This window comes from Megalobrama amblycephala, linkage group LG10 (assembly GCF_018812025.1).
Source record: "Megalobrama amblycephala isolate DHTTF-2021 linkage group LG10, ASM1881202v1, whole genome shotgun sequence".
NCBI classification, from domain to species: domain Eukaryota; kingdom Metazoa; phylum Chordata; class Actinopteri; order Cypriniformes; family Xenocyprididae; genus Megalobrama; species Megalobrama amblycephala.
This window is the reverse complement of record NC_063053.1, coordinates 6584022-6605011: the sequence shown is the minus strand read 5'-3', so window position 1 is coordinate 6605011 and position 20990 is coordinate 6584022. Positions and strand designations below refer to the sequence as shown.

The window sequence follows — 20990 nt, the reverse complement described above, 5'->3', positions numbered from 1 at the left end:
TTCCTTGTCACTCACAATACCTGCAGCAGGTATTATGTCATAATTATTACATCCACACTTCAGTGATGAAAGTGATGAAAAGAAGAAACATACAGTGAAATCGAACACAGCTCAAGCAATCATACACACATTTTCAACTTTTGCCAAACCTAATGGAAATGTCACTCATTTCTTATTTACACTGAGGCTGAGAGCTCTGCTTCCCAGCTTGAATGAATATTTCTCTCTGTTTGAGATGAAATTGTTGCAGTGCCATGGAACACAAACTAAATAAATAAATATTTACTGATTCTTAGAAAAACGCCTGCACAACTTCAAAAATAAAAGTTTAGTTCTGGTTTAATCTGTTCGACATGTTTAGAGGTTTTTACCTATATTTGAAAGCATCTCCTGCTGCTTCAGTGGTTGCTGATATACTAACTTTTGCGCATCACACATTTTGTTAAGAGGACCGACTCAAAACCTGAAAACACTGGCCAATGATTTGTCTTTGTATGTATGTGCCTTCTATGTTTACTTATTTATTTTTCACAGTATTTGTCACAGTAGTTTTTTTGTCTGTGTTTGTTCTGCGAGAAAGTATGACCAGAATATAAAACAATTTCGATATAATTTATGTGACAGAGTTAACGTATTTGTGACAAAAAAATATAAGCAATTACCAATATATACCGATCAGGCGTAACATTATGACCACCTTCCTAATATTGTGTTGGTCCCCGTTTTGCTGCCAAAACAGCCCTGACCCGTCGAGGCATGGACTGCACTAGACCCCTGAAGGTGTGCTGTGGTATCTGACACCAAGATGTTAGCAGAAGATCCTTTAAGTCCTGTAAGTTGCGAGGTGTGGGGCCTCCATGGATCGGACTTGTTTGTTCAGCACATCCCACAGATGCTCGATTGGATTGCGATCTGGGGAATTTGGAGGCCAAGTCAACACCTCAAACTGATGTGCTCCTCAAACCATTCCTGAACCATTTTTGCTTTGTGGCAGCAGGGCGCATTATCCTGCTGAAAGAGGCCACAGCCACCAGGGAATACCGTTTCCATGAAAGGGTGTACATGGTCTGCAACAATGCTTAGGTAGGCGGTATGTGTCAAAGTAACATCCACATGGATGGCAGGACCCAAGGTTTGGAACATTGCCCAAAGCATCACACTGCCTTCATCGGCTTGCCTTCTTCCCATCACGCACCTGGCCATCAAGTGATGTAAAAGAAAACATGATTCATCAGACCAGACCACCTTCTTCCACTGCTCCGTGGTCCAGTTCTGATGCTCACGTGTCCACTGTTGGTGCTTTCAGCGGTGGACAGGGGTCAGCATGGGCACCCTGACTGGTCTGCAGCTATGCAGCTCCATACGCAACAAACTGCGATGCACTGTGTATTCTGACACCTTTCTATCAGAACCAACATTAACTTCTTGAGCGATTTGAGCTACAGCAGCTCGTCTGTTGGATCGGACCACACGGGCCAGTCTTCGTTCCCCACGTCCATCAATGAGCCTTGACCCTGTCGCCGGTTCACCACTGTTCCTTCCTTGGATCACTTTTGATAGATACTGACCACTGCAGACCAGGAACACCCCACAAGAGCTGCAGTTTTGGAGATGCTCTGACCCAGTCATCTAGCCATCACAATTTGGCCCTTGTCAAACTCGCTCAAATCCTTACACATGCCCACTTTTCCTGCTTCTAACACATCAACTTTGAGGACAAAATGTTCATTTGCTGCCTGATATATCCCACCCACTAACAGATGCTGTGATGAAGAGATAATCAGTGTTATTCACTTCACCTGTCAGTGCTTATAATGTTATGCCTGATTTGTATATATATAAAGTAATAACGATTTATGGATGGTATGGAAGTATAGAAAGATGATATTCAGGATTTTTTTTTAAATGAACCCTTTACATTTGTCAGCACAGTAATGTTTCTTTAAAAGATCCATTTCATTTTTACTTATGTTTTTTTTTCTCAGTTTAATATATACAGTATACATATGAATACACAAAGTTTTGAGGACTAGTGATTTTTTTAATAAGATTTGTGTGTGTGTGTGTGTTTAGAATTTTATAGTCATTATGTGATTCATGCTATTTTAAAAAAATTAAATTCAGGTGAAGTTGTTTCGTCCCATGGCTCAAGAATCAGTGTAGAATTTATTTTGACAGCTTTAAAATGACATTTTCTCTCGCCATGTATGTGAGTGACCTTCTAGCAAACCACAGAATACACTAATCTAGGAAATGTATTTTTCTAATATTTAATTTCAATTTCTCTGTATTTGAAAACTTTAATCTTGTAATAAAGGAACGTGATGGAATTCTAAAATTCGCTAAAAATCTACAAACACGCGTTAGTGTTTAAGAGTTATCCGAAGACTATGCCATTTAATTGCATTCGGTTTCCTCACATTCGCTCCTCTGTGCTGTCAGTAGAGTTGGAGGGCAGAGCGCAGTGCTCTTACGCGTCTTTGGTGTCAGTGCAGTTCTCTTGCGCTCAGGAGTTAGACAGAGACGCAGCACCACACGAAAAACAGCCGAATTTACTCCCGAAGACCAACACCGCTCTTTAATTAGTGTCTTGAGTGCTAATGAGGTTAATAACACAGCATCCAAACTTGTTAATGAAATAGTGCCGTTTTGTGTCACTGATTTTGCGCAACTGTTTCCCTCATCTGGCGCCAGATTTGCTGGGGAATAAAAAGATGATTCTCGACGTGCTCTGTACCTGTGAAATGATTTGGATTGCGCCTCGCATTTTTGGAGGAAAGCAGCACTGAACGCAGTACGACGTTTTCTGGACAACTTTGGTGCCAGTGGACACGGGCAGTCGCGAAAGTCTTTTACTGCCTCGAGATTGTTGGCTCTAAGCAGGATGGACCTCATCGGGCTCTACTTGTTCCAGCTGGCAATTTTTGGTGAGTTTTCCTCCGATTAATTCTGCTGATTTGGGGGGAACGGAGGATGAGCTCAGTTGCAGCTGTTGCGGATGTGAAGGGAATGATGAATCCTTTGCCTGCAGACGCACGAATCATCTTTACCGTGTCGCTGCATTTTAACTTTAACTTGTTTCTTTCGCGATTGTAATATCCTTATATGTTATTCTATCGGAAAGTTGCGGTGTTTAAGCTGTTGAGACATTCAGATCTTTTTCTGCTTTGATTTACAATATTGTCAGTGCGCATATAAGTGTCATTATCATGTTTGGCACAACAAATGAGACGGATCGGACGACCTGCTAATGTGATTATGTTTGTGTGTTGAAATTACCTGTCGCTTGCATTTAATGCGCTCGTTCACGGCACATTACCCCCATCATTAAAGCAGCAGCCTGACACCCTGTCCGTCAAGCTGTGCGCGTCATCGTGGCATCTCGCGCGGTCCGCAGGTAGAGCGCAGGACGCATCCTACTGCAGCTATGCAAATGTTAGAATTGTGAAGAGCCAGCAGACTGTGGAGTCATGAGCTCTTGTCAAAACGTTTGCGAAGGATACCTCCTAACTAGAACCCATGCCGCTGGCTCCTGTCGTCTTGTCGTTTCATTTGTGTATTCCGCTGAGACTTAGTTTTGTCAAACAGTCTCAAGAGAAGCGCTTGTGCATTGGGCAACAGGCTGAAAGCAGACGTTTTAAGGGAAGCTTTCTTGGCATGCTGGAGCATGAAGAATAAAAAAACTCAGATTGATGATGACAGCTCTATTTTACCCTCTTAGATAGTGTAATGTTTAATAGCCTTGCTGAGGCATTACTGCTTGAGTCATGCTTCATTTAGTGCTTTTAGATTTAAAATTCCCATACTGAATATGGAACATAAATGGGTTACATTTATTAGATAAATGTGAATGTCACAATGTTTTTAAACTTAAACAGGAACAAAGAACAGAGAAAGTGAATGGGTGGTGTGTGGGGGGTACAAAAAACTCATCCTAGGCTCTTACAAGACATTATCGTCATCAGAAGCGTCATGTTTTTCAAACATGCGCCATATTTTTGAGGGAATTTTGAATGCAACTCCACCCCCACCCCCCAAATAAGAATGAAATATTTGATGGTTATATAAAATCATGCAGATAATTTAATTTAAACAGAATATTCTGTCATCATACCCATTTTGCTACAAAAGACATATGCAATTTTTCGGTGGAACACATAAGCAGTTATCAAAATGTCAAAGCTCTCTTTTACATACAATGGAGATGCATTATCTGTCAAGTTCAGCTGCAATTTTGCTTGGTCTAAAAGTGATTAAATATTTAGCCTGGATTTGAACCTGGGTCTCCTTGCTTGGTATGAAAACTGTATCAACCAAAAATGTGTTATAATGAACTACTAAGCTGATTGAAGGTGTTATCTGGCCTATAGGGCACCAATTAAACCAGGATTGCCACTGGTTTAACCTCAAATATATTTGAGGCAAAACCATTCATAAGGGTCAATTTTTGGAAATTGAGATCCATGTATCATCTGAAATGTATGGTTTGTTAGGATAGGACAATATTTGGCAGAGATACAACTATTTGAAAATCTGGAATCTGAGGGTGCAAAAAAATCAAATTATTGAGAAAATCGCCTTTAAAGTTGTCCAAATGAAGTCCTTTGCAATGCATATCCACTCACAAAAATAATTTTTTGATATATTAATGCTACGAAATTTACAACATATCTTCATGGAACATAATCTTTATTTAATATCCTAATGATTTTTGGCATAAAAGAAAAATCGATAATTTTGACCTATACAATGTGTTGTTGGCCATTGAATAAACCCTTGTGACTTATGACAGGTTTTGTGGTCCAGGGTCACAGAAAAGTAATAGGCCACAACAGGTACAGTACATTATAGGATTGTGAGGAAAAACCAAAAGCCACAAGTGGTATAGGATTAATAAAAACAGGCCAAACTGTCAGTTAAGCGCTAATCTTGCAGATATTTAAGAGCGTACCATCAGTGTAATACATACTCTCTCTCTTTCTCACACACACACACACACACACATTTTCCACTGAGGTTCACATGCAGAGGACGAAAGACATATAGCCACCATGCAACTAGACAGCCAGAGGCACATTTTATACAGTCATTGATGGACAGTGACACTTTTGGACTGATTTTCGCACGTTTGTTTTTGGGAATTTCTGTTGACTTCTATCTAATGCTATTTTCTGTCTCCTTACCCAATAGTAACCCACACACAAACCATTTTTACAATTTCATTAAGACATTTTCGGTAGCACTTTATTTTACAGTCCTGTAATTATAGTAATTATAATAACTGTGTAATAACTAGATAATAACCTTGAATCTACCTCTAGATCTAACCTTAACCCATATAGTTACCTTATATTACCCAGTACTTTCTCAGGTAAGTACACTGTAAGTGCATGTACTGTAAAATAAAGTGTGACCATATTTCAGTATGTTTATTAAGCTGTTCAGGTTTTACTTTCCTTGAGGGGACATTTTATTCTTAGCACTCAGAAGTCAGCATGTGTTCATTTTGCCTCATTCATAAGTGCAATACAGTGCTAACAGCAAATATTTGGGGTCAAACTATGAAGCGTCCTCTCCTACAGAGGAGATACAAGCAATGTGAGCGATGATTGGTTTGTGTCCTTCGGTGTCACACTTCACTTTGACAGCCATCACAGTGCCAGTCCAAGGAGAAACTTTAATGGGCTTTGTCAACTGTTTTCTTGCAGTGTAATCATTTAAAGAAACTTGGCTACCAAGTCTTAAATGCAATATAAACATTTCACATGTGGAAATAAAATATTTAAGTTATGATTAAGTTGAATGATTATCCTATAATTTCACATTACATTACATTTTTCAAAGTTTTCATTCTTGTTATGAGCCTTTGTGCAAATCCGAATTACCCTTTCTCAAAGTGCTAATACAAGTGATCATTACGTAATTTCCCACAGTTAACAATAGTGCGAAATTCATGCATGTAAGGCAAATTAATTCCACCTTTCCTAGACTAATGCTCATTTAGCCCTTTAAGCTCTTAGGGGATTGAATAAATTTGTTAGCCGCACATTTAGTAACCTTGAATTGTGGCAGATTACATTATGCGGTGCTGTTCATTGCACCTTGCTGGGATATGAATTTATTCTGGCATGGCTGCTGTTTCTCACCAGCATTAATGTGAATGGCCCCTCCCCTCCCCTTCTGGCCTGTCCAGGTTGTCTGTTTTCACCCTGCTAATTATCCTCTGCACATCTCTTAGTCTATTCTTTCAGCATGATTTTTTGGGGTGACTTTTTAATTAGCTGTCCCTTAGAGTGAATATTGACTGGGATTGACTTGATTCAGCAGAGGATAAGTAGGCAAGATAGATGAGCATTAATGTGTGATGTGCAGACAGGGCTGTTATGTTTCAATAAAGCACTCATCGTACAGAACTTGGTGTAAAGATGGAAGCTATGACCAAAATCTTATATCATGGCATGAGTAATCATATAGTATGTACTGATAGCAGAATAACAATTATTGCTAGAAATGCGACAACAAAATGCTTAAAGGGTTAGTTCCCGAAAAAAGAAATTGCTGTCATTAATTACTCAACCTCATGTCGTTCCACACCCGTAAAACCTTCGTTCATCTTCAGAACACAAATTAAGATATTTTTGATAAAATCCGATGGCTCAGTGAGGCCTCTATTGCCAGCAAGATAATTAACACTTTCAGATGCCTAGAAAAGTACTAAAGACATATTTAAAACAGTTCATGTGATTACAGTGATTCAACCTTAATGTTATGAAGAGACGAGAATACTTTTTATGCGCTTCAAAACACTGCTTCATGAAGCTTCGACTCATTTGTTTTGAATCAGTGGTTCAGAGCGCCAAAGTCATGTGATTTCAGTAAACGAGGCTTCGTTATATCATAAGTGTTTCGAAATTTCAATGGTTCACCACTGGGGGGCGTGACTTTGGCAGTTTGATACACACTCTGAACCACTGATTTGAAACAAGTAGTCACATGAACTGTTTTAAATATATCTAGTCACTTTCTGGGCATTAATTAAGTGTTAATTATCTTGCTGGCAATGAAGGCCTCACTGAGCTGTCGGATTTTATCAAAAATATCTGAATTTGTGTTGTGAAAATGAATGAAGGTCTTATGGGTATAGAACAACATGAGGGTGAGTAATTAATGACAGAATATTAATTTTTGGGTGAACTAACCCTTTAAATATTGAATAAATGTGGTAAAGATTTCTGGCTAGTCTGTATTGAATTAAGGGTGCATTTCATTTGATTATTATTTATTTATTTATTTTTTTTACTGGATGTAAGTAATTGACTTTATTTCCTTTTTTTAAATTATACTTTTTGTTTATATTATTAATATATAAAAAATAGAAACAAAAAATAGATATTAAGATATTATTCTTAAAAAAGCCTGATTTTACAGTGCCCTTAAAGGGATATGGTGAAGGAAGAAAATACGAGGAGGAAAAATTATTTGTCAATGCTTTTCCTTTCACTCGCAAAATGTTTGCGTTCCCCCAAAGAAACTTTGCGTTTGCTCGCAAAATGTTTTGCGCTCCCCCAAGAAAATTTGCCTTCGCTCACAAAGAACACAAAAGTTTTGTGAGCTAATGCAAGGTTTCTTGGAGGAACGAGAACAAACACAGAGTTTCTCAGGGAAAAAAAGAATTGACATATAATTTTTCTTTCCATCTTGTATTTTTTTCATCACCATGTCCCATTAGGGGCTCTGTATGATTTAAACATTAAAGACTCAAAAACCTTGTAAAACAGATAGCAGGACACACGTACAAGGTTCACAAGGTTCACACACACCTTGCACAAAGCTACAATGTTGCTTGACAAAAGTTTTCACCCTGATGGCGTTACAAACCAATGAGCCTTTCGTTCATGTTCGAAACACAACTTAAAAGATTTCTGCCACAGATTGAAAGTCTGTTCACCCAAAACTTTCACATTTTCAAAAGTTCTCAAAGGCTTTGTTAAAGTAATCCATATGAATCTAGTGGTTTAATCCAAGTTTTCTGAAGAGACATGATCGCTGTATGTGATGAACAGATTTAATTTAGCTTTTATTCAGCAATAAACAGCTGCTCAACACATACATAGAGCACATCGAATATGGTAAACGGTAGTCAAGTCAAGTCAAGTCAAATTTATTTATATAGCGCTTTTACAATTGGTAATTGTTTCAAAGCAGCTTTACATATTAGACGCACAGAAAAAAAGGGAAGTGGTTAAAAATAAGCTGTACAAACAAGCGTGGTAATATGTAACATATACAAGATGGTGCTACATTAAGCCAATGTCGGCTGACTCCCAGGGGTGGAAAAAACCCCCTAGGAGAAAACCCAGCGTGGGAAAAAAGTCCTAGGAGGGAAAAAACCCCTTGGAAGATATATATAATATATGTAAATGGATATGGAGATCAAAATCTGAATTATACATTTTTATTATAGAGATTAAAAATAGATTATATATATATATTTGTAAGCGGATACGGGGATTTAAAAATCTATGCAGCCAGAACTGGATCTGTAGGCCCATTGTCTCCTGGGCTGCGTTGTAGTCAGGTCCAGACACAGGTTCTCCATCTGATCTGGATACGGCCTGGATCCAGCACCTGGAAAACCTCGGGATAAGCAGAGAGACAGATATTAGCGTAGATGCCATTCTTATTCTGATGTACAGGTATATCTAGTGTTATAGGAAATGTTCTCGGTTCCGGCCGACCTAATTATTGCAGCGTAACAATCCTTTAACGGATTTGAAAAATGTTAATGTATTGATAATGTGTTATGTGTATGCAAGAGCAAAGAGATGTGTTTTTAGTCTAGATTTAAACTGACAGAGTGTGTCTGCTTCCCGAACAATGCTAGGAAGATTGTTCCAGAGTTTAGGTGCTAAATAGGAAAAGGATCTGCCGCCTTCAGTTGATTTTGATATTCTGGGTATTATCAACTGGCCTGAATTCTGAGATCGCAATAAACGTGAAGGACTATAATGCATTAAGAGCTCACTTAGGTACTGGGGAGCTAAACCATTTAGTGCTTTATAAGTAAGTAGCAAGATTTTAAAATCTATACGATGTTTAATAGGGAGCCAATGTAATGTTGACAGAACTGGGCTAATATGGTCATACTTTCTGGTTCTAGTAAGAACTCTAGCTGCCGCATTTTGGACCAACTGTAGTCTGTTTAAAAGCCGAGCAGAACAACCACCCAGTAGAGCGTTACAGTAATCTAGTCTTGAGGTCATGAATGCATGAATCAACTGTTCCGCATTTGTCATTGAGAGCATATGTCGTAATTTAGATATATTTTTTAGATGGAAGAAGGCGGTTTTACAGATACTAGAAACATGACTTTCAAATGAAAGATTGGTATCGAAGAGCACACCCAAGTTCCTAACTGAGGACGAAGATTTAATGGAGCACCCGTCAAGTGTTAGAGAGTATTCAAGGTTTTTTATTCATGGTAGTTCAACCATGCTTGCTTGACCTTCAAGAACAAACCTCATTGGTTCTGGCCTAAAAAGCCTAAATCAAATCATATAAATTGAATGTGTCTCTTCAGAAGACATTAAAGCACTGGATTCATATGGATTGTGTTTACATTACTTTTTGAAGTGTCAAAGCTTTGGTCACATGGACTTTCAATGGAGGGACAGAAATCTCTCAGGTTTCATTAAAGGTGCCGTAGAACATCTTTTTAAAAGATGTAATATAAGTCTAAGGTGTCCCCTGAATGTGTCTGTGAAGTTTCAGCTCAAAATACCCCATAGATTTTATTTTTTTAACTGCCTATTTTGGGGCATCATTAAATATGAGCCGATTCAGGCTGCGGCCCCTTTAAATGCTCACGCTCCCCACCCACGGAGCTCGCGCTTGCCTTAAACAGTGCATAAACAAAGTTCACACAGCTAATATAACCCTCAAAATGGATCTTTACAAAGTGTTCGTCATGCAACATGTCTAATCGCGTAAGTATGGTATTTATTTGGATGTTTACATTTGATTCTGAATGAGTTTGATAGTGCTCCGTGGCTAAAGCTAACATTACACACTGTTGGAGAGATTTATAAAGAATGAAGTTGTGTTTATGCATTATACAGACTGCAAGTGTTTAAAAAATGAAAATAACGACAGTCTTGTCTCCATGAATACAGTAATAAATGATGGTAACTTTAACCACATGTAACAGTACATTAGCAACATGCTAATGAAACATTTAGAAAGACAATTTACAAATATCACTAAAAATATCATGATATCATGGATCATGTCAGTTATTATTGCTCCATCTGCCATTTTTCGCTGTTGTCCTTGCTTGCTTACCTAGTCTGATGATTCAGCTGTGCACATCCAGACGTCCTGCCCTTGTGTAATGCCTTGAACATGGGCTGGCATATGCAAATATTGGTGGCGTACATATTAATGATCCCGACTGTTACGTAACTGTCGGTGTTATGTTGAGATTCGACTGTTCTTCGGAGGTCTTTTAAACAAATGAGATTTATGTAAGAAGGATGAAACAATGGAGTTTGAGACTCACTGTATGTCATTTCCCTGTAGGGGAGAGTGGGGTGATTTGTGCCAGGGGGGAAGTAGTTCCACCCATTGTTTCTGGAAAACCATAGAAGAAATTGGTCATGTGACCACATCATTTTGAAAAGCCATCCATTATACTCATCCTCGAAAGAAGAGAGACACATGGCATGAGAGGAAAGCACATTTTAGCTCAAAAAACTGTTTAGTTCCCTTCAAAGTAAAATTTCTATGATTTCTAATCAAGGTTTTTTGAATAATTATAGACAAGTTTGAAAACATTTTACACATGTTTTCGTGCTTTAGCAGGCTACACAATGAGTCTATACAGTTAGCATGATGTTACCTCTTAACTGCTGGATCATGCTAGCTTTTCAAACTTGTGGGTCTGGGGTGATTTGTGCCAAAGGGCCTGGGTTAAGTTGTGCCAGTGACCCCCACTTATGATTATTTTCAACATATTCATTTTAATTGTACATTGTACTCTTACATTTTAGCAGTTAAACTATGTGACATTCTTGATTTTAGACCAAAACCCATCATGCCACGCACTTATAAAACACTTTCTGAAGATGAAAAGCATGAAATGGTGCAATGTTGTGCAAAAGGCATGAAAACAACTAATATTGTGTGAAACTGAATGGAGATTATCAAATTATCATAAGATTTGTGAGTAATTTAGAGTACAGCAGAACTCAGATAAAGGCTTATTAATGAAAGTTCCTGTCAAAAAAATTAATTGTATTAAAAGGACAGCTATAAAAAAAGCCAGTGTTGAGCTGAAAACAGGTATTTTCATCTTCAGAAAGATCTTTCTTCCTCCCCATATTGCATGAGAACTGTGACTTGCTTAATAATGTGGAACAACATCTTTAAGTAGGGTTTCCATAAACCTGGCAAATTATTTTGTCTGAGATTGATACCAGTTATCTAAAAAGACATGGATAAACAAACAAACATTTTCTTAGAAAAACTAAAATCTGAATGTTTATTGTACTGAAATCTTACTGATATGTCACTTGCATAATAATTTGGAACGCGGTGTATACTTATATCTATCTATTGCATCTATTGCCAAGGCCTTTTTGCCTGAAATGATTCACAAATATCATATATTGTGTATTTAAGTTTTTGTGTTTTCCCAAAAACTACAAAATATGACTTATTCCAACAGTTTAATAGGGTGACGATATCTAAATAAACCTTAAATGAGTAATTTTGTATTGAATTTGTCTTGCTTTCATATAGCATTACAGTTCAAAACATTAAAATGTTCTGTTTTACTTCAGGAATGACTGGCACAATTTACCCCAACGTATTCTCCCCAAAGGCACAACTTACCCCGCACCAGGGGGAAGTTGTGCCACAAGACCACTTTTTTCCCAAAAGCTATATTTCTGAAACAATTTATTTCAGATCAAAAGTTATTGTTCTCAGGCATGCACCACATCCTGAAATATATGTAATATCATATATTATGAATAAAAATGTTGATGCTTTTCACACATCTAGATCCGTCTGGAATGATACAACTGTCACAATATTGAATCTTGTTATCACAGGATCACAAGATTAGACTTAATTGTTTCTTTTTAATTAAACTTTCAACAGTGCTTCATGCCTACAGTATTTTTATGTTGTTGATTTTATCAATGTGTCGAAATTAACCTAATCTCATGAGAAAATGTAAATAGTTTATGACTTGGTGATTTTGTAAGTTCATAATTTTTTTGAAAACATACAATTTTTAGAAGAAGAAAAACAACAACCATGAAGGTCCACTCGAAACAATTCTAACTGGGGTGTAAGCAGACTGTACAAAAATGTACGAATGGGATCATATGAATACATATCAATTCCCCACAAACCTAAAATAGTTATGAACTGCCATGAGAGTGTGTTGGTAGAAATAATAGAAAGGAGGCTTGAGCTGTAAACTCTCACCTTCTGGGAGGAACTATAAAATCTTAACATTCGCTGACATTTAAGTTATTCTTAGATTCGTGTGAGATCTAAGGATACTGCTGTACAGTTTTTCATTCTAGCTATTTAATTCTAGCTTTTCAATTATGTCATTTATTGGCAGTAGTGTTGTCTTGCTGAGCAGATCAATTTTTCCTAACAGACTCAAAATCGTATTCGTCAATAATGCGTGCTAGGTTTTACTCAGGTTATGATCCTCTAACACAATCTAACAATTCTCCATGCCAATGTGGAAACTTCGCTTACTCCTTGAAGTGCATTTTTAAACCTCATAAAACAATACAGGTATGCTACAGGTTCAAATATAAGACAAAGAGGCGACATAAGAGAAAATGAACATGCTCTCCCTCCTCGTGCCCCTGTGCATGGATACATGTACTGCGGCGTATACCGGAATTTGTCGGTTGACACATTTCTGCCGTCATACCGCCCGATCCCAGTCTGGTGTCATATCTAGCACACCTGACAATATATATAGGCCTATATGTGTGTGCATGTGTCAGGTCAGATCTGAAATATGCACCCTTGGTGTGAGCTCATTTAGAGTCAGTCATCCATTCAGTCGGCATGTTGCACAGGATCCGATCCGCCCCTATCATCTGGAGAGAGCAGAGAAGAAAAGAGAAGAAATGGAGACCTTTTTTGGATTTAGATAAAGGAAAGAACACACACACAACCGTGGAGCGTGCAGAGAGGACTGAAGCACAGGAGGAGGTGACAGAGCCGCTCATTATGTTAACGGCCCATCATTCCGCCGTCTTTTGAAAAGGCACGATTAAACTGCCAGGACAATTACCAGCGCCACAATAAAAGAATCTGGCATTTTTACGACTTCCATGCGGCATACCGACAGGCGGAATAGGAAAGGCCTGAGATTGTCTGGAGAGATTTTATCTCAACAGGGAGCTTAAGAAAGTCACCACCTTGCTCGCAAGCAGAGACGTCTTGTTAGTGCTACGGAGCTACAGTCACGTGAATACAAATGAACAGGGTTCAGACTCTCATCGAGTCCATGTGCCGCAACCACTAGAATACAGATCAACAATGCAGGGTCTCATGGTCTGTGCCTGGGTGGGGATATAAATTGATGTGTGAATTGAAATACGTTTTGTTCTGTTTACTGTAGCCTTTCTGTCTGGGAGAGACTTGGAGAATATCTGAATCTCAAGTTAACCCACTGGTAGAGCCAACATGTGCCTTTGGCTTGAACGTGTGTGTGTTCAGGGTCCAAAATCAACTTTTTGCAATGGCTGGTTAAAAGAGAAAATCTACTAGTGATAAATTTTGTTTGGTGGCCATTAAACTGCATTTGGCATTATTCTTATTTTACAAAATATATGTGAACCATGCTGGCAAAATGAGCAAATTTTCAAAATGAGTCGTTATTCTCGCATTAAAAAACCTTCAAAATGATGTATGATTTGTATGATTTGTTGGAAAAAAATGACTGAGCTACACTTGTTTGAAGTCGATAGAATCAGCAAAGTCAATATTGAGAAAACTCGAGTTAAAATTTTATTTTCTGAAGGTTCCAAAACAAAATCACCTAGTAACCTTACCTTAAAATCCCTGGTAATAACACCAAATTTGGCACAAACCAAGTCAAAACCCATATCTATAGGAAAAATATATGCATATTAAACGTTTTTTCCATGATTCCACAATTGTTTGATTAACATTAAAGGTGCCATCGAATTGAAAATTGAATTTACCTCGGCATAGTTGAATAACAAGAGTTCAGTACATGGAAATGACATACAGTGAGTCTCAAACACCATTGTTTCCTCCTTCTTATATAAATCTCATTTGTTTAAAAGACCTCCGAAGAACAGGCGAATCTCACGTAACAGTCGGGGTGTACGCCCCCAATATTTGCATATTCCAGCCCATGTTCCCAACATTATGAAAGGCATTACACAAGGGCAGCCAGTATTAACGTCTGGATCTGTGCACAGCTGAATCATCAGACTAGGTAAGCAAGCAAGAACAATAGAGAAAAATGGCAGATGGAGCGATAATAACTGTCATGATCCATGATATCATGATATTTTTAGTGATATTTAGTGATTTAGTGAGATTTAGTGATGTTGCTAATGTACTGTTAAATGTGGTTAAAGTTACCATCGTTTCTTACTGTATTCACGGTGACAAGAGCCGTCGCTATTTTCATTTTTAAACACTTGCAGTCTGTATAATGCATAAACACAACTTCATTCTTTATAAATCTCTCCAACAGTGTGTAATGTTAGCTTTAGCCACGGAGCACTATCAAACTCATTCAGAATCAAATGTAAACATCCAAATAAATACCATACTTACGCGATTAGACATGCTCCATGACGAACACTTTGTAAAGATCCATTTTGAGGGTTATATTAGCTGTGTGAACTTTGTTTATGCAACGATAGAGTCGAGAGAGCGCGAGCAATTAAAGGGCCAGCAGCATGAATCGGTGCATAGTTAATGATGCCCCAAAATGGGCAGTTAAAAAAATTATTAAAAAAAAATCTATGGGGTATTTTGAGCTGAAACTTCACAGACACATTCAGGGGACACCTTAGACTTATATTACATCTTGTAAAAAAAACGTTCGATGGCACCTTTAATGAAACAGACAGCCTATATATTAAGACCTACTGTATCACATGGATCTAATATAATGTTACACATCAGATGTTTTTCCCCAACAATTAACCAAATGTTCACTTAAGACATAACAGATAATGTTTGCGTGAATACTTGCCAAGACAGATTTTTTGATGTGCTGTAATTCTGTGTGTATATTTAGGATCATGCGCTGTCTGAGGCGTCTTTGTGCGTGCACTTCGGTTCTGTCAGTCAGCTCCAGTAATTGTTTTTTTTTTTTTTACATCAGCATGAGTTTGAAAATTACATTTCATTGGTTCAGGCTCATGTTATCGAGAATTCGCTATGAATTATTCACAAAGTTGGAATGCTGCGCTTTACAACGATATCAAACTTGTGCTGAGAGGAAGCGCCAGTCGTCGAGAAGCGAGCAGAGAAAAAATGCATTTTTCATGGTCAAAGGAAATGTACTCCTCTCAGAAAACATACAAATAAAGATAATTTTAGATGTTTAATTGCTATTTGGAGCATTGGGATCGCTAGACGAGGGCTTAATGAACTCCCAAAACTGACTGTTTTGCCTGTAGCTCAAAATTAGCCTGTGCACATTCTGACTCATTTTGACAGCACGGGTCACATATATTTTATCCTTTTGACAATTGTTACACAATAATAATTAAATCATTCACTAACTCACTAACCATTTTATTCATGACTTAACCTTATTACTAACCTTATTATTACAAATACAGATTATACTATATATAATATTAAGTAAAAACAATATTTAGTTACTTTACAGGTATTATTTTCCGTTGATAGCACAGTGGCATTATACTGGAATTTATTGAGAGTTATTTTTAAAAACTTGCCAGATGGCATAACATATCAGTAAAAAAAGATCCAACAATTAACTACGTGAAAAATTATGAATATTAACTAAATACTGGTCAAACTGATTATTAGTCTATAATGTGTCACTTGTAGCATCATATACAACCTAAGCCAGTCTCTGTCTCTCTGTAAAACTATAAAGACATTGTGATTTTGACCCTCAGATTTTGTTTTTATAGCTTATTGCAAGGAATATGTGCTGCAACATGAACGTCATATTCTATGATGCTGAATCTTCCATTGAGATGTAAGCTGTTAGAAGATAAGCAAGACGTGACAGATTGACAGATAGCAAGCTGTCACTTACATAAGCAAGGCTAAAATGATAATTCTTGCAGGTTTTTTTTAAACCATGTAATGCTGCAGTTTCTAATAAAGTTACCGACCACCTAGAGAGCAACTCTGTTCTGTTTACTCACTAAATCTATTTTTACTTGTATTTGGTGTTTGGCAAGTTTTAAGTTCGGGCCCTGTGTGTGTGTGTGTGTACAGATCAACTGCAATGATGTGGTGCCCATGAATTCTCACAGTAAATAAATCCCTGTATTCACCTGCAGTGTGGCATAAGCAATATCTCTTCAAGTTTTAATGAAACCTGCATGCATCCTTTCTAGCAAACTCATTGACATGCATATAAACTCAGACAAAAGCTGCATCACCTCTGGTGTAACATGACCGGTGTATGTATCACGTATGGTGTGGTGCCAGCTGTCACCATGCTCGTTATAGTCAAAGGCTAAAGTCAGCTGGCTTGGCATGGCATCAGTCATAATTAGGTTGGGCCACATTGGATATGCCTCACACAGTTCCGCCTTTGATCCCTTCATGTTCATTTGGGAGCTGATGGAAAGGACCGATAGGTCAAACCAGGGCAACAAGTGGAAGAATCTGTGGGCAGTTCAGCTAAGCACACTGAGCTGATTGGTTCCTAATGAGCGGTTCACCAAAACACACTGAGCTGATTGGTCTGTAATTAGCAGAATGACAAAATGCACCATGCTGATTGGCCCGTAATAAGGATGAAATATGGTGGAAGCTGATAAATGGTCATTAACAGTGCAGGTGTCAATTGTGTACAAGCACTTTGTAGTTTGTTTGGAAATGCAACAGAACGCACAGTTTGAAAAGCAAGCAAGATATCAATAACTTATTCTGTATGATTGCATAATAGACATTTTCTGTTTAAAAAACAACTCACAAAAGACTTTTGAAGCTGCACTTAACTGTGGAATGCAATTCACAAATAACTCTCAAAAAATCTCCTTTATCTTTTGCTTTATCTTTTACAAAAGATGAGGCAACATTTGACAAAGAACACACTGCAATACGGAATAAAGCAGTGGAAGATACAAAAGACAGCTCAACAACTTTGTAAAGGGGTCATTAAATATATATAATTTTTATAATTTCATTGTTCTCCTGACATCTATTAATCATTTATGTCCATGTTTGAAGTTTTCATTTTAGTTACATGGTGATTTTGCGTCCTCACTTTTTTAATTGTTTAGTGCTGCTGCTTTAGTCCCTTTAAGAGCTGTAGCCTCTTTGCATATTAAATAAGAACAGATTCTTTTGGGTTGCAGGTTTGCTTTTGGCTCCAAAATAGTTTGCACTGTTCCATTCTTCAATAACAGCCTCTTGTTATGCAAAGTCTGAGGAATAGGAATAGTCGAATCTAGAAACAAACCCCAGAATAACATAATCTTATTGTTCTGATGTTTAACAATAATATTATGTTTCATTACTTACTGTAACAGGGTGGACTAAGGTGTTGAAGTGCCCCTATTATGCTCATTTACAGGTTCATAATTTTGTTCTGGGGGTCTGCTAGAATAGGTTTACATGATTTAATGATAAAAAAAAGAGAGAGAAACCAGTCATTGTTCTTATAATTTACATTGTTGCAGCACCCGATTTCAACCCTCTGTCTGACCCTTTGACTGTTTCTTTAAAACTCACCTTCCGAAAAGCCCAACCTGCTCAGGGGTGCGTTTCCCGAAAGCATCGTTGGTGAACCATGGTCGTAAGTCCCATTGAACTCTATTGGTAACGACGGAACTTGCGACCATAGTTCGCTTTGGGAAACGCACCGCTGATTGGTTAGCTGGCCCCAGTCTGTTATGATTGGTCTACTGCTTAGAGCGTGTGTTGGAGCGTGTGTACCGCCCCTTACCATAACCAGTGTGTTTCAGCTCCGGAGGCTTTATGACGCACTATAAACACTACTGTAACTAGGTTAACTATGGCGTCGGTTTTGCCTGATTCTTCAATTCCTCTGCCTTTGGAATTCTATGTAACGATGTTTTTCCAGCACATTGAAAAAACAGTGTTTCTTTGACATAGCGATACAATCTTCCTGGCTTTAAAACTATTTTGTATGAGGATGAACCAAAGTGGCCAGTAGAGGCATAATGCTAATGTGTTACATGGTGACATAGCTACATTACAGAAATAATGGCAGGAACACAAACGAGGCGTTTGAAGCAAGTGTTTTCTATTTGAGATTCCCTTTCTGAAACTTTTTGTAATTTAGCAAAAAGTGGTTCCCAAACTTTTTCTGCCTTATGTAGAGAAAAATATAAGCCCCCCACCTACATTCACCCACATACAGACACTCTCAGACATGGCCTTGCTTGCAAAATCCTATAGGATTTATTTGAAACATTGTAATGAATACAGTACTACAACTTCTCAACTTCAATGGGCTTCTCTTTGTGTTCATGACGTAAAGTCGCTAAGTGGTGTCTTAACTTGTTTGGCTTCATACTGTCAGAAGCTAATATTTCGAGGCACGCAACAAGCAACAAACCTTTGTCTCTCTTTATTACACACTGTTGCATTAGTGAAACCTAGGGCGAGATATGCCTCGTCATATTTTCTTGTCTTTAACCCTTAAATGCATGTCTGTTTCGCCAATCATTCTTACATATTCGGGTCTTTATTGACCCGGATCTATATCTAACACGGAAGGATCTCTACCTGTCGTGATAATATAAAACTCCTCTGATATTAGAGTAACAATTACAGAAAAATAAAATAAATCGTATTTTGTTACCTTTTGGAGCTTAAAAGGGCTCCGTTTGAGCAGATGTTTTATGCCATCATCACTGTCCTCGTCAGAACTCATTTCCCAGTAAATTCAGCAAATAATATGCTAGTTTTATGTTTGAGGTCATGAATATGAGCCCATTCGCGATCTCAAACATATTCTCAGAACTATATAATTTTCAACATCTTCAAAATCAATATTTCGATCGCTAACAGCTTCACCAGATCCATCCAGTAACAGTTACAGTCATATTTGATTGCGTTTAGTACTCGCTCTGCAGTAAATCGCTGAGCCATTTCATGTTTCTCTTATTTCGTTTTCTGTCTAAATGAGTCGTCACTTCAGCATTGTGTATCAGACATTGCCACCTTGTGGAATAAAGGTGAATTGCACTTATTCTGTCATCTAAGATTCAATTATTGTTGTGCAGAAAAAATATATGTACACTCACACACACCTCGGGTCGTTTGCGACCCTATACAATTTTTACAAAAAAAGAATACAAAAATAGGCATTCTTTTATAATTTTATGATTTTTTTTCTGGTTATATTCTTTATAATGAATTGATTGAGGAATACCAAGAAGGTTGATGTCTAACTTTAAAAAATGAACGAGGAGGAGGGTAGTGAATGACGTCCCGGGTCACTAAAGACCCGAGGTATGCATGTCTATACTGGATGCAACAAAGGGAACATTACAAATCCATTTTCCACAGTCCTTTGCATCAGAAGTTGTGCAAGCGTACACCAGAGCACACCAGAAACAGAACGGGGCATCAGTTTACTTTCATGAATTTGATGTGTCATGTCAATCCATGCCGCTTCCAGTGTAGACAGCATCACTGATTATAATGGGTTCTATTTGCTATTGTTGCCACTCGCATCCGGAGTAGACAGTGTGTTTTGGTAGTTGTGACGTTTTAAGTGGATTCATCGCCTGGCACTGGCAGTCCTTTCCTTGTCCATGCTTAGTGCAGAACCATGCATCATTTATTTATATATTTACACGGCTCCCTGCAATACTCAATCCCGATTCTTCAATTGCGCCATCTAGTGGTCTGTTATTCATGACAGCAACCTCTACAACTGATAACAGATCTCTCAAGCGGGTACTGCAAGACATCTTGAGGTAATAAAATATGTCAAATTAATATTTTGCGTTCTGTTATTTACTTGCATGGCAAGTATCTGCATAATAAGATGGATAATTTCACAGTAGGGTCTTGTATCACCCTGAAGAGGTTTATTTTGCATAACAATCTGCTGACTGTACACTATCCCTTAGCCTTGCAGCCCCCCCCCCCCCCCCCCTTTTTAGAACTCCATGCCCCCCTAGGGGCATCCCCAGTTTGGGACCCACTGCTTTACATGAACAAATGGCTGTATTACAAACTAAAGAAAAAGTAAAATAAAATAATTTAAAAAATTAAAAAACATTGTAGGTTCTCTTTAAATCCCTAAGCAATGTTGATGTGATGTGCTGATGGATGGTCATATGTTAATTTAGCCAACCATATGATGTCACAAAAGTGAAATGAATACAGCCATAATTTGTCGTTTTGGTCTGGTGAGTTAAGTCAGTTTTATATATATTGCTCTTTTCACGCATTGTTTCAAAGCAGCTTTACAGAAAATTGTGTTGTTAATGTTTATAATATCTTCATGCCTTGTAGTCGCATTTAGCAGATTAGAGCTGGGTGATAATGTAGTTCACACAGAGGGAGGTTTGAGTTCTGAAAGTTTGAATATGTCACACTGAACTCACATTTTATTCCTGAAGATGAAGGAAAATTAGATCTTTCATGATATGACCCCTTTAAAATTGGTGTTGAAACAGATCAGCCTGGGTAGTTTTGTGTAGTGTGGTTACCTTTATCATTAGCTTCATACAAGTTCGGGACAGTTAAGGACATTGCCAAAGTGTCTA

The 20990-nt window shown here is 37.9% G+C and overlaps 1 protein-coding gene across 1 annotated transcript in view; it reads left to right on the top strand.

Annotated features, from left to right (window-relative positions):
* Positions 1–2456: 2456 nt before the first annotated feature.
* gfra4a (GDNF family receptor alpha 4a) overlaps positions 2457–20990 on the top strand; it is a 147658-nt gene continuing 129124 nt past the window's right edge. Inside the window, exon 1 of the mRNA XM_048204181.1 lies at positions 2457–2927. Coding sequence (XP_048060138.1) covers positions 2885–2927 — 43 coding nt within the window. The 5' untranslated portion in view covers positions 2457–2884. The remainder of the gene's footprint in view (positions 2928–20990) is intronic.